Genomic DNA, 15,352 nt, shown 5'->3' with positions numbered 1-15,352 from the left:
CCTAGTCCATTTTTTTATTATTTTGTTCTTGCTTTTTATTCGTTTCCTTAATATCATAATGTTTATAGGACCTGCACTTAAAAGATAGATCCGTCCTGTTCAAACAACTTGAGTAAACTGGAAAACGACCGCGTGCTCAAACAACATGCAAGAGAAAGAGCAGGAAATGACCTCTTCTTTTTCTTCTTCTTTTACGCGCCTATTTTTACGCTAGGTGTATGGGCCAACTTACGGACCGGAATTTACGATATCATTTTACGGACCGAAATTACGCGCTGAAAATACGCTAGTGTATGTTTGCCTTTACAGTGGGAGAGTAATTATGACAGATTCACAAATAAAAGAATACCTTTACAGTTGAGTGAAGAAGAGAGTGAGGAGATAGAAACAAAGTGATCTAACGGAGAGGTGCTGAGAGCATAAGAAAGGTCAACAAATAGATGATTAGGATGGGAGCGGATGTGTTGTTGAGCACTTGTCTGCATCGCGCATATCCTCTCCTTTCCAACCTTACTCTATACGACCTGTTTCTTTCTCTTTTCTGCATCTCTCACCTGTTTCCTGGTCACAGGTTTCGGGACATTTTGCTCATCAACCCTTTCCTTTCTGCTTGTATTCCCTCCTGTATCATTTGTATCTACATACATGCGTAATTCCCCCATCCCGGACTGTTGCGAAGAAATGTTTACAATATATTCTGGGAATTTGTGTCTTAATACATGTCTGCATATAAACATATTTTATAGAAGTTTAAAAAATGACATTTTTAGTTGAACGTCAAACGCTTACGTCCTTTAGGATAAAGCAGGTGGGTTATTCACAAAAGTGAATGGTTGTGAAATTAATTTCTGATCTTTCGTATCACGAATGGAAGCCGGGACCGCATGCACTTAAAGCACACGTGCTAGCCACTTTTTTAATTTTATTTCATTTAATTTTTAATTTCACCCAAGCGGGATAATCGGCTCTATTGACATCTGTTAACGTTATGGCGTTACAGGATTATTTGTATTCCTTAAACGAATTTTCTTATTTTTTTTATTTCCCCTTGTTTTAATTTATCGCATTTATGTTCAGAATGAATTATTGAGTTAATTTATTGTTATTATTAGAATTGCCCTCATAAGTTATATCTGTACGAAAGTTACTGTATGCGCGTTCAGAGAAGAATTCTGGAAGCAGAATTCTTGGTTATTATTTTTAAAAGGAAAAGATATATATATATATATATATATATATATATATATATATATATATATATATATATATATATATATATACATATATATATATATATATATATATATATATATATATATAAAGTTTGTATACAAAAGTTTCATGTTGTTAACATAGAGACAGATTTTTAAAGATCTGTAATTGGATAATTTGAAATGTAATGAAATCTTTGAGTTTTACGTCCCACGATTATGCCGGTTAGGCTAAAGGAGACGGTGATTATGAGAAATGAATGAAATGGTGGAATGAAGAAAGTGGAAGGAAGCGGGAGAACCCCGAGAAAACCCACGCACACGGTGTTTGTGCACCACAAAGTTTACTTGGCGGGAGCAGGGTTTGGATAATTTATTTACATATATACAGTGCAAAATATAGAATAACGTTGTAATTCTCACAACTAATGTTTAAATTTGTTATTTGATGTGGAAATGTGTAGCAAAATGCAGGAATAAGTAAAAGTTATCCTGTCTTCGATCCTCCGGATCGAAATTTCTTCAAAGTGAAAAAATGCCTATCAATCTTGATTAATCTGTTACCTTTTATATACATAGTAATCATATGTTTAGCCAGATAATTACATATATTTTCAAGTATGTCAGTTAAGTTGGTATACTTACGTACTGCGGGTCTCATGCCGTCAGATATGTATATGTTGTAGGTGATGTGTGACATGTAAAAAATTTGCTCACATAGTTTTGAAGTTCTACTGACGAGGAACGGCTGCTTGAACACGTATGGTAATTCTGACACTACGCTTAATATTTCTAGGAAGAAATCTTAAGTTTGTGCTGGTTTAGTAACATAACTGAAAACAGTATAAAGGAAAGATTATAATAAAACAGATGAAAGTCAAAGTTGTACCATCTTTATTTGTATATTTACAAGTTTCACTTGTGAACAGGATTATCTTGAAGCGTTTACCTTCCACGAGCTGGCAATCTTCGCAGATGAATAAATATTCGATTCCTTAAATACCTGTTCTGCTTGTGCCAAAGATGCAATTCAGAACACAAGAACCTCCCACAGGAGAGGAGGATAACACATCCTCCTAATACCAGTACTTTTCGATTATTTGCATATGTCATCCCCCTGTGACCCTCTTGTGAATGATAGGTGTATCTCACCCCTACAACATTTTTTCCTGGTTATAAGTAATATGTGTACCAAGTTTCGTTAAAATTGCTCCGGGCGTTCCAGAGTTATGGCAGACAATATATAGATACACCTACATACCATCCTCCTGTGACCCTCCTAGGGATGAAAGGAGTATCTTTCGCCCATAGTGTTTGTTTCAAAGTAATACGTGTACCAAGTTTGGTTGAAATTGGCGTTCCAGAGTTATGGTAGACAATATATAGATACATACAGACACACCTACATATCATCCTCCTGTGACCCTCCTAGGGATGAAAGGAGTATCTTTCGCCCATAGTGTTTGTTTCAAAGTAATACGTGTACCAAGTTTGGTTGAAATTGCTCCAGGCGTTCGAGAGTTATGCTCGAACATACATACATACACTAATACTATCCGGCCATCGTTCACCCGGATCTCCGGATAATCCAAACCAGATTTGAAGAAATTTTTTAAAATTTAATGTCCCCGTAGATAATAATTTTTAACTATGATAGCAAGAACGTAACCATAAATACGACAAATATTTCCTTTTTTGTTTTGATTAAATGTACAGTTCCTGTATAGATTTCACAGTAAATTATGGTAATACTGTACATAAAATGCTTCTTATCGAGTTCTAGAAAGCGTTACTCACAAGACGTTGAAGTGAATTGACTCAGGATATGTTTTGCTTATTATCCATATTATCAGGATTATTCTGATTTTCGATTTACCAGATTGCCTTTGGTCTCAGATAGTCTGGATAAACGTGGATGTACTGTATTATATATATATATATATATATATATATATATATATATATATATATATATATATATATATATATATATATATATAAAGACGTATGAATGAAGGTATGTAGGCCTTATGTGTATGTGTGTATATGTTCTAGCATAACTCTGGAACGCCTTGAGCAATTTCAACCCAACTTGGTACACGTATTACTTACAATGAGAAAACAAACACTATGGGCGAAAGATACCCCTTTCATCCATAGGAGGGTCACAGAAGGATGATGTGTAAAAAATAGTGTATGTAGGTACGTCTGTATGTATCTATATATTGTCTAGCATAACTCTGGAACGCCCGGAGCAATTTTAACGAAACTTGGTACACATATTACTTATAACCAGGAAACAATATTGTAGGGGTGAGATACACCTATCATCCCCAAGAGAGTCACAGAGGGATGACATATGCAAATAATCGAAAATGACTGATATTAGTGTCGAATTCTTAGTTTTCTGGGACGCGGAGATGAATGGTGACTCCCAATGCCATTACCGTAAAATATAGCCCCCATTGGCATTTGAAGTGAGAAGTTAAAAATAAAAAGTCATGAGTATAACATGAACAAAGAATAGATTCAGTGGAGATAAACCCGGTAATCAATCGTTGAAATGAGCATTGTATGGGGAGTTGGGGGATTCAAATATTTTTCACAATCTTCGTCATCCTGTGCGAATGACTAGAATTTTAGCTAGTATATATATAGTGAAACTTGTATAAAACGGAATGCAATGACTCCGAATTTTACTTGAAGGAGTAACAGCGATAAGAACTCTGAGGAGTCTCCATTATAGACAGATTTCCATTTTATTCAAGTTCCGGTTTCTACAAGTACCACTGGATATACACTTCCTCTTCTGAATGGCTTGTAGTAGGCGCATACACTTGAATCACTTGTAGTGTATATCTCTGGGAGAGTTTGACTACAAGCCTTGCTACTCGACTAGATATATTATCTACCTCAAGGGCCTTGTTTTTCAATTTTTCGTTGGTAAGAAATCCCACTCCGCCGATCTTGCCACATTCTGATCCTCTGTAGTAGAATAAGTGCCCGTTCTTCAATTCGCTTAATTCTTCTCCCTTTCTTCTTACTTCGCTCAATCCGACGATCTCCCAGTTGATTTTCTGTAGCTCTTCTTCCAGCTCCTGGAATCTTGCTTCTGAAGCCAGGGATCTTGAATTATATGTAGCCATTGTCAGTTTTAAATGGCAACCTAGTCCGTAACTCCGGGGATTCTTAACACCCTCTGCCTGCATATGATTCTGAACGTTGCCTTGCCCAGACACAGTTCTGCTTCCGGAGAATGAGGGTCTTGGCTTACTGTGTCCTATCATGATTGTTTAAAGAAGTTGGAGGTATTTGGCAAATATCACCGTGTCGGCCAGGCATGTTGGTGATAGCCCTCCCTGTTCGCCTTCCTATCATTAGGGAAACCTGTAAGTTTCACCATAGACAGGAAGTTACCAGTCTGCCTGCACCACTAGGAGGTACGGGTAGGACATAAGTGGCTAGCCCGGGCGATTCCATACATCGTCGACTAATTCTCAGCGTGAAAGTCTTCTTCCGGTTTACTACTATAGACCATTTCGCAGATTATCTATCTATCTATCTATCTATCTATCTATCTATATATATATATATATATATATATATATATATATATATATATATATATATATATATATATATATATAGAGAGAGAGAGAGAGAGAGAGAGAGAGAGAGAGAGAGGGGGGGGGCGTCATTTATAATGTCCAACCTTGATAACAGAAAAAAAAGAAGAGGGAGGGAAGCGAAACCTTGCATGAAGAAACTGTAGGAAGGGGGACACCTAGCCACGTATTGGTTAATATCACCGGATGAAAAGTGTTGCCAACTCAGCACAAAGTTGTATTTTTTTAAATAGCACTACGTTAAGTTATTACAAATTTTAAGTCTACATACAAATCGAAAACAAACAATACCACTTTTATTGTTCAGTGTTTCAAACTAAGGATGCTATAGTATCACAAAAATCCAGAAACTTCCCACTTTTGGAGGCCTCTACAACAGTAAGGACGCAAGTGAGACGGATCGTGCATCGCACATCGAAAGCAAATTAGTGTCGAATACTATGGTCAGCATATGATGTATTTCTATCAAACAGAAGAAAAAAGCTACAAGGAATTCAAAACTTTACTTCTTGCAAAGGGCTTTGTTTCGGAAAAGAGCTGAGATAAGTATCACATCTAATTACGTAGATTATTTTCAAAAGATGTAATGATCATAATGCCGTTTACAGCAATTTGGGTGGCGTGTTGTTTGCAACGACTCGATTTTCGTGTTGTTTGCCACGAAGTATTTGCATTCCGATCTTATCATATCTTATTATCGTGAAAATTTACTCACATCTGGAGTAAGAGGAAGGGTTGCCAGGCACCTCTGTTTTTGATCCTCTGGAACAAGTGGTAAATGTTCTCGCCTTTGGGACGAGAGAGGTCTCATTAGAGTCGCTGTTGAAAGAGAACATTAAACTCAAAACAAATGAACACAAAACATCATTAATATCACAATAACTTAATAAATTGATATAATTGCATTTTCTCTTCTAACGGAGTTTTAATATTATCTCCTGTTGTATAATTTTCTGTTTTCAATTTCAATTACGTCCTACCTTTATGCCGTGTAAGCTAAAGGATATGGTAATAATAAGAATGAATGAAAAATAGTGTAATGAAGAAAATGGGAGGAAGAAGAACCCCGAGAAACCTCAGACACACTGTGTTTGTCCACCACAAAATCCACTTCGCGCGAGGAAATTCTGACTGCCTTGTAAAGTTCAGGAAACAGAAATATAACATCAATTTATAAGTTTTAGTGTGAAGATCCGAGAAAGTAGCTGCACAGAGGCTGACTTATATACTTGTTTCTCTTTGACAAAATTACAACTGAAGTCATCAGAATTGATTGTAATTAATTTCTTGATTGCGACACTGTCATCCAAAGTGTTTACTCTGAGAATTGCTTGAAAAGTCAAGTAAATATATCTCATTTCTGTACACCGAGAATCCACCTGAGATACGATCTTGTGTATGATTACATCAAAAAGCGAATATTTTAAATTGTTCTTCTCTGATTTCTTCTCGGAGTGGTTCGGTATCAAATGCGGGATTCAATTTCTTACATTGATATGATCTAGATTTTATCTTCGAACGTCCGAGAGAATTAATGGTTGTAATTTAGAGAAATGTAACCTACCCGTTTCTTCTGCCATAGGTTTTATAGTCTTAAATCGTACACAGGGCTCCCTTGTGGGTATGTGGATATCGTACGCGCTTTTGGTATGGGAGACCCGGGTTCTATTACCGGCGGAAACTCATGTGTATCGGAAACTATGTTAAGTTGTAGGCCCAAGGCTCATAGTCTTCTGCTGAATGGGATGCTTAACTCAAATCCACTCCAATTCGTGTGCATTCCATCTTGTTTCAGAAAGGCTATGGAGGGATTGCCGACCCTTGTATTTTAATAATCTCTGTGGGACATATTTGATTTTCAGTCTTAGCGTCCCGTTCAGCATCGAGGCTATATGAGACGTGGACCTACAATTTAACGTGGAATCCGAACGAAATAAGCTCCCGCCAAGAATCGAACCTGGGTCCCTACGCTAACCGCTCATCCACTAGGGAGCTCTTTGTGTGGACTTGAAAATATCCCAGTAACTATACATAAGTCACTATTTTTTTGTATTACCAATAGACTAAATTTTTCTACTTTCACCAAAGGTGTTTAAAAGATCGCTAAATCCAGATTTTTAAATCTAATTTTAATTTGATCTCTAGAAAGGTTATGAAATATATACGTATATATATATATATCGCGTATCGCGCCCCCTCTAGAAGGTTTGGGTCCCCATTTATCGGGATTCCTATACCCCCTTATTGTTAGTCCTGATGATATGCCTAGATTTAACGTTGGCTACACAGTCGAACACAAACAAATTGTAGGCAATATCAATTTTGAAAATGCACTTGGAGAGTTTCTAAGCAAACAAATTATTATATTGAGTGCTTGAACTCACCTTGAATAAATTTAACTAATTTAACTGTGGCGTTAATAGCCGATAGCGTAGTAACCCAATAACGTGCTTGGGACAATTCGTATTGTATGCATTCTGTTTATAATATGCTCATCTGGCAACCCTTAGCTTATAAGTCGATTTTGTATAAGTCTTCACGATTGTGATATAAGATAAGCTAGAGAGAACAATACCGTGGCAAACAACACCTAAATCGAGCCATGGCAAACAACACGTAATAGCAATTTGTTATTTTACATGGTTTAGGAGATGTGATAATGAATGTTAATGTTGGCAATACTGCTAAAAGTCGTGAAATTAAGAGAATATGTAGTAATCGCGACTACCAAAAACTGTTGGTCAAGTTCAAAGGTACGAAAACAAAAAACGATCGTTTTAAAAATTTCTCGCAACTACGTCATTTTAAGAAGTATTGCCAACTGTAACAAGTATAGTGTAATGTCCAAGAGGTTGGGCACCCCAAAAATATAACCTCAGTGCAGAAAGGGGGCAATCACTCCATCAAATAACAAGAACATTCATTTTTAACAGTTATAAATTCATCAAAATTAACATATAAGAACAAACAAATTATCTCATTGCGTTAGAGCATGTACGATTTATTGAACTTTTACATCATGTCTCTTCGGTCTTCATAAAATAACCAACTTTTTTTCACATATGCTGAGTAAACGTTGATGTTATTTTAAATGGTTACCTCGTTCAAATCCTCAAATATTTGGGCGATAATTTGATTACTTATGAATATCAAGCGAGAAACTAAGAGTAATTAATAGAAAGTACTTTCTTTCTGAATGCTTTTTACTAGACTATCCAGTTATTTGATGATAATACAGAGTTCGGTGTTTTCCGTTTGGCAGATTTGTCAATTGGCAGATTTGGTAATTGGCAGATTTGGTCATTGGCAGATTTGTCAATTGGCTGATTTGTCCATTTTCACGATTGGCGCATTTGGTCATTTTCGCGTTTGGCGGATTTGGTAATTGGCAGATTTGGTAATTGGCGGATTTGTCAATTGGCAGATTTGTCCATTCTCGTCATTGGCGCATTTAGTCATTTTCGCGTTTGGCAGATTTGGTATTGGCAGGTTTGGTAATTGGCAGATTTGGTAATTGGCAGATTTGTCTATTGGCTGATTTGCCCATTTTCACAATTGGCGCATTTGGTCATTTTCGCGTTTGGCGCATTTGGTAATTGGCGGATTTGTCCGGGTCCCGGTGGAATTACCTACCACCCTGTATATATATATATATATATATATAATATGGTTCCATGTCAGAAGGGACAGACAAAAGGGCGTGTACAGAAAGGCCCGAGTCAAAACGGAGATGCGTCAAAAGGACCGGTTTAAAAGGGACCGACATAAGGGCCTGAGTTAAAAGTGAACTGCATCAAATGGGCTCGAATCAAAAGGGCACCCCGTCGAAAGGTCCCGGGTCAAAAGGGTTTCACGACAAAAAGACCCGAGTCAAAAGTGCCCCACGAAAACAGGGCCCGAGTCAAAACGGCTCTGCGTCAAACGGTCTCAGCAAGAAAACGTCCGTGCATCAAAAGAGCCCGTGTCAAAAGGTTTCTGCGTGAAATGGGCCCGGGTCAAATTGCACCCCAAACAAAGGGCACGAGTCTAAAACCCCGCCACGAAAGGTTTCCGTGACAAAAGCGTCGGAGTCAAAAATGTACTGCTGTAAAAGAGCTCGAGTCAAAAGGGCCTGAGTCAAAAGCCCCACCCCTTGCTTTTGGCCTGGGTCAAAAGATCTCCGCAAGAAAAGGTTCCTGCGTGAAAACGGCATTGCGACAAAAGAGCCAGTGTCAAAACGTCCCTGCGTCAAATGGGCCGTGGTAAAATGGGGCCCCAAACAAAGGACCCGAGTCAAAAAGCCTCGCAACCAAAGGTCTCCGTGACAAAAGGGCCCGAGTCTCAATTGCACTGCGTCAAAAGAGCTTCAGTAAAAACGGTTCCGCGTCAAAAGGGCCCAGGTCAAATGGGTTCCGCGATAAGATCCGAGTCAAGAGACCCCGCGAAAAAGAGCCCGAATCAAAACGGTCCCGGGTCGAAAGGTCTGCGCGACAAAAGGGCCCGAGTCAAAAAGGGTCCGCCACAAAGTTTCCAGAGCCAAAACTGCGTCAAATGGGAGCGGATGAAATGGGGCACCAAACAAATGGAACGAGTCAAAAAGCACCGTGAGCAAAGGTCTCCGTGACAAAAGGGCACTCGGTCAAAAGGGCTGGAGTCATAATGGCCTCGCGTGAAAAGGACCCGGGTCAAAAGGCTCCCGCGATAGAAAGAACCGAGTCAAAGGGGACCCGAGAAAAAGACCCTATTCAAAAGGGCCCGTGTCTAAAGGTCACCGCGACAAAAGATTTCTGCGTCAAAAGGGCCCGAATGAAAAAGTCGCCGCGACAAAAGATCCTGAGTCAAAACGGCGTCAAATGGGCCAGGTCATATGGGGTCCCGAAACAAAGTGCCCAAGTCAAAAAGCCCCGTGGCTAATGGTCTTCTCGACAAAAGCGCCCGAGTCAAAAGGGACCCGCATCATAAGGGTCCTAGTCACAACGGCCCCGCTTGAAAACGACCCAAGTCATAAAGTCTACGCGACAAAAGGACCCGAGTCAAAAGGGCCCTTCGTGAAAGCAGCTCCACGTCAAAAGGACTCGGGTGAAATCTACCGCTCCTCAAAAGGGCCGGGTTGAAACGGCTCCGCTAGAAAAGGCCCGAGTCAAAAGATCTCCGCGACAAAAGAGCCCGAGTCGTCAATGGCCCTGCGTCAAAATGGCACGGGTCATAACGCCCCCGCTTCAAAAGATCCCGTGCATCAAAAAGGCCCGAGTCAAAAAGGGCCCGCGTCAAAAGAGCCAGTTAAATACGGCTCCACGGGTATAAAGCCTGAGATCAAAGCATGAGTGGCAATCAGGCTTGCACAAGGGAATAGATGTAGAGTGAACTATAAGTTAGAGAACAAAATCGATAGAAATGAATCTGTTTTTTCCCGACACCCTTAACAGTGAATTCGTAGATTGCCATATTTTCATGAGATTCTTTTTCTCTCTCAAATGTATTTATGAGAAAAGAAGGGAAGGAGAAAAGTACTAGATTTGTTGGCAAACGTGCTAGAACACTTTAAAAGATACTAGATCTAGTATGAAAGTACTAGCGGTGGCCACACTGGGTCTCCTTGCAGCTGTACAGCGAGCTGTGTGCGTTTAGTGTTACTCCCTGTCTGACCCTGGCCTGCCTGTGTTTGCGAAAGTATTGTTTGCTTTTCATCGGGGTAAGCAACAGCTGTCTCAAGAGGTCTTCGTCCGTAGCGAGTGACCTCACACAAAATAGTAATCAAATCACTATATGATCCTCCAATTTGAATTTTGTAATTTTGACGTTAGATTCTGCATCAGCTGTTCTAAAAAAAAACCTGGCAGTACTTTCTTCCACATTAAATAATTGTTCTCTGTCTATGCTTGCAGACCACCCCTACTGTTCAAGAGGTGGTTTCTACCTTTAAACCCGCACCATTGCCGAAAAATACGTGTCGATTATTTTCCGATGTTCTACAAGTATGCAAAGTTTCATTCAAATCGGCGAGTGACACTTTCGTAAGTCTCCTTGTTAGATACCAGTGTTTAAGTATTACGTGATTCATAGCAAACGTTCATAAATTATTACAGTGATTGTACAAACACAATAAAGAGTAAAATGAAATCTTTCAATTTTACGTCCCACGTTTATGCCGGTTAAGCTAAAGGAGACGGTGATGATGAGAAATGAATGAAATGGTGGAATGTAGAAAGTGGGAGGAAACGGGAGAACTCCGAGAAAACCCGCGAGCACGGACAATGAAGAGTATTTATCAAATTTTAAGATGCGCAAGTCATTACATAATATACTTCAATAATAAAAATGGCTTAAATGTTGCTATATTACACTCTTATGACTCGGAACCATTCTGATGATTTCTAGATAAAATTAAGAAAAAGGCCAAGGCATAAATTTATAAAACGAGAAGAGAAATAATTCTTCGAGAATCAAAACGAGACGAGAATCCAACAATTAAGAGATGACAGGAGAAAACTTTATTTCTCGTCTCGTGAGCAATACTACGTAAACGTACCGGTAATTAAATCAAGTCTTCCGTGTCACTAATGAGGGAGAACATGATGGCTCAGTAGTACAGCCTTTACATTTGATGAGAGGACCATAATTCAATCCCAAATATAGTAGTGTTCCCCACGAGTAATAAGAATTTCTCGTCTATTCAATTTTTATAGAAGTATCGTCTCGTCAAACGGGCCCATGTCAAAAGGGCCGTACGTCAAATTTACCAGTGTCAACAAGGGCCCCGCTACAAAAGGGCCCGTGTCAAAAGAAACCTGGTCAAAAGGTCTCCGCAACAAAAGTGCCCGCGTTAAAAGGGTCCCGCGACAAAAAAGACCCCGAGTCAAAAGAGTCCTGTGTCAAACGTTCCCGAGTAAAAACCACCTCGCGTCAAAAAAAAAGCCGGAGTCAAAATTGCCTGGGTAGCTTTGCCCGCTACAAAACGCTCCGAGTAAAACCGGCACCGGGTCATAAGCTCTACGACAAAAGTACCCAAGTCAATTTCTGCCCCGAATCAAAAGGAGTCGGGTCAAAAGGACACGCGACAAAGTGGCCCTGGGTGAAAAGAACCCAATTCAAAAGGGCACGGGTCAAAACAGCCCGTAACAAAAGGGCCCGAGTCAAGACAGCCCTGCGTCTAAGGGCCTGGGTCGAAAGGACTCCGCGACAAAAGGCCCGAGTCAAGATGACTCCGCGTCAAAAGGGTCCAGCTGAAAGTGCCCTGCCTCAAAAGAGCACGGGTCAAAAGGACCCCGTCTCAAAAGTTCCTGGGTCAAAAGGGTTTCGTGACAAAAAGACTCAATTCAAAAGGTTTCTGCCTCAAACGGGTCCATGTAAAAACGGCTCCGCATTAAAAGCGCTCAGGTCAAAAGGTTTCCGGGTCAACAGGGCTCGGATAAAAGGCCCTGAATAAAAACGGCCTCGGGTCAAGAGATATCCGCTACAAAAGGGCCCGAGTCAAAACAGCCCCGCTACAAAAGAGCCCGAGTCAAAACGGCCATGCTTCAAAAACGCCTTGGTCAAATGTCTCTGCGACAAAAGGGCCCAAGTCAAAACGAACCTGCGTCAAAAGGGTCTGGGTCAAAAGGGCTCGAGTAAAAGGTCCCTGCGTCAAAAGAGTCCGAATCAAAAGGAACCTGCCTCAAAAGGTCCCGGATCAACACAGCCCAGCGTGAAAAAGGCCCGAGTCAAAATGACCCCGCGTCAAGAGAGCCCGGGATAAAACGACCCAGCGTAAAAAAGATCTGGGCCAAATGGGTCCAGCGACAAAAAGACCCGAGTCAAAAGGGCAGTGCAGCAAATGGGCCCAAGTAAAAGCAGCCCCACGTCATGGGAGCGCAAGTCAAAACATCTCCGCGACAAAAGCGAACTGCCGAAAGAGTCCGAGTCAATACGGGCCCGGATCAAAAGTGCCCGCGACAAAGTGGCACTGGGTTAAAAGAGGCCGGATCAAACGACCCGCCTCAAAAAACACGCGTCAAAACAGCCCCGGAACAAAAGGGCCCTAGTCAAAAGAAACCACCTCTAAAGGGCACGGGCCAAAACAACCAAGCAACAAAAAGACCCGAGTCAAAACGACCCCCGGTCAAAATTGTACGGGTCAAAAGTGATCGAGTTAAACGGGCCCTGCGTCAAAAGAGCATGGGTCGAAAGGACCCCGCCTCAAAAGGGCCCGAGCCAAACTTGTTCTTCGCACTGTGTATTAACTATATGTCTGCGAAGTACACTTATATGCTTTCAGATATACGAAAACGAATAAGAGCGTGCATTCTAGTTCGTCACTTTTTCTATATACAAAGAATTATCCACTTCCACAGATGAAAGTATCTTCACTCGCTGGGAACACGGAAATAACTATCGGTCCAAGCACTATTGGAAGAACATTGCTCGCCTTTCCCGCGAATCTCAAACAATCAACTGTCCGAAGTTCGACGTGAACTTCCTCGTCGCGAGCTATCAACTGTCTTCGAGCTTCGAAGTATACTTGCTCGACGCGAATAATCAACTGACCTCGAGTCTTGGAACCCCGTTGTTTTAAACAACTGCAGATTCTTTGTTTGTTCGAAGACTCGCTGCAGACCTGCCCACTTTTCAAATGTAGGGGTTGAGAGGGGTATTGGTTGTTGCCCTTCTTATGCATTTCTGCTGTGTGACCTAGATTTGGTCAAAACCTACACTTTGACTCAGTTTCTTGATAATAACTTTTCACTCGTTTTATATATTTCTACAGTGATAAGTTCACTATACAAAGCACTAAACAGGCTTTCCGTAGATATGCAATATCACATATTATTAATTAGTTTTACATTCTAAATCGTTGCACAAACACAAATATTAATTTGTTTCTCCTCCCATACTCACTTTCATGTCACCCTCCATCCTTTGCTGCTACCTGACGGCTGACTTGTAAAGCTCCCACCTGTATAACTGAGAAGGGATGGGGATGTAAACACTATGAGTTTTCAATGTTTTTTTTCAGTTTTGGGAGTGTTTGAACGATAAATATATATATGACATTTGAACAATATACTACACTGAGCTCGTATGCAGCCTCTCAAGAGCTGTCATACTCTGTAACCTCTGTGAGGATATAATATACCTTTTGAGCTTCCCTCTCTCTCCTCAGGTTGGCGTCTGCAATAAGTTTTAAAAAACTATGGTACGTGGTCTGTACTCATGCAGCTTAACAGAACCGCGACCACTCTCAAGATATACATTGATATAAGCCTTTTCATGTTTATTCATAGATATAAACGAACTACTATTAAACTATTCATCATAAATCATCCAGAAAGTTTTTATACATATTGATATAAAGCTAGGCCAGCCGAGAGTTCGTTAGACCAAGCCACGCTCTGGATATTGAGGTTGTCAAAAGGGGGCGTGTCTAGAAAAGTCACACTATATTCTTTTCGGCAACTCGTATGTACGTGTGAAGATTTTCTGTACTTGGAGAACAATGTCTTGTTCCGACATCCAGTCTGTTTGGCGCACTGTGTCCTACCCTTATACAATGGACTAAAATCGCTACCCTATCTCTTCCTTATATTCTTCAACTCATCTTTGTTACTATTCTTAAAATCGAGATGATAACAGTGGCCTAGCTTGCGCTGCTAAAAGCATGCATCTCTTCTCAAACAAAGGTTGAGCTTCGAAGTTCCTTTTTTTTTCAACTGTTCCGTCGTCTCTGCGAGGCTCCAAGTTTCCAAGTACTTTTTCTCCTTTGCTTTTACATATACGAATATCTTCTTGTTTTACTTTATCTCTGCAGCATTATTAAAATAATCTAATATTAATTTGATGTCAATTATCAAAAGAGTACAAACACTAACAATATTTACATGCAAACTTAACCTAATAAATGTAGCTCCCTCTAATCCTTTATATTATATAGAATTAACCTAATATAAACCTAATTAATTCGACGATTAAACATGTAAATGAGGCAAAAATTATATATACAAATGCACAAATAAATAAATTATAGTGTGCCTATCACAGTCAAAACGGCCTCGGTCGAAAGGTCTCCGCGACAAAATTGCCCTAGTCAAGATGACCCCGCGTCAAAAGGGTCCGGGACAACGAGGCTCAAGTAAAAGGCCACTGCGTCGAAAGAGTCCGGGTCAAAAGGACCCAGCCTCAAAAAGGCCCGGGTCAAAACAGCCCAGCATGAAATGTCCGGGTTAATAGCCTGCGAAGAAAAGGGTCCGAGTCAAAATGACCACGCGTCAAAAGGGCCCGGGTCGAAAAGGCTCGAGTTAAAAGTGTCTGGGATAGAACGACCCAGCGTGAAAAAGACCCGGGTCAAAATGGTCCATCGACAGAAAATCCCGAATCAAAAGGGCCCTGCGTCAAAAGAGCCCGAGAACAAACAGCCCCGAGTCAAGAGAGCCCAGAAAAAAATAAACATTCGTAATGACGTTACCTCGCCGATTTTGAATGCTCAAGGCACCGGCTGAGAGTTACGCGGTTAAGCGAATATAGAAAAAAGAGAACCCAGGTCAAAAGATCTCCGGGTCTAAA

The 15,352-nt window shown here is 40.4% G+C and overlaps 1 protein-coding gene across 1 annotated transcript; it reads right to left on the bottom strand.

Moving 5' to 3' along the window:
• Nucleotides 1-3,988: 3,988 nt before the first annotated feature.
• Nucleotides 3,989-4,498, bottom strand: LOC145665281 (protein CFDP2-like). Its single transcript, XM_081732575.1, has one exon. The coding sequence runs from the start codon at nucleotides 4,496-4,498 to the stop codon at nucleotides 3,989-3,991; it is 510 nt and encodes a 169-aa protein (XP_081588701.1).
• Nucleotides 4,499-15,352: the final 10,854 nt, after the last annotated feature.

Source organism: Thermobia domestica, chromosome 11, assembly GCF_964235325.1.
Source record: "Thermobia domestica chromosome 11, izTheDome1.hap1.1, whole genome shotgun sequence".
NCBI classification, from domain to species: domain Eukaryota; kingdom Metazoa; phylum Arthropoda; class Insecta; order Zygentoma; family Lepismatidae; genus Thermobia; species Thermobia domestica.
Note: the sequence above shows the minus strand (reverse complement) of the source record. Positions and strands in the feature narration are given on the sequence as shown.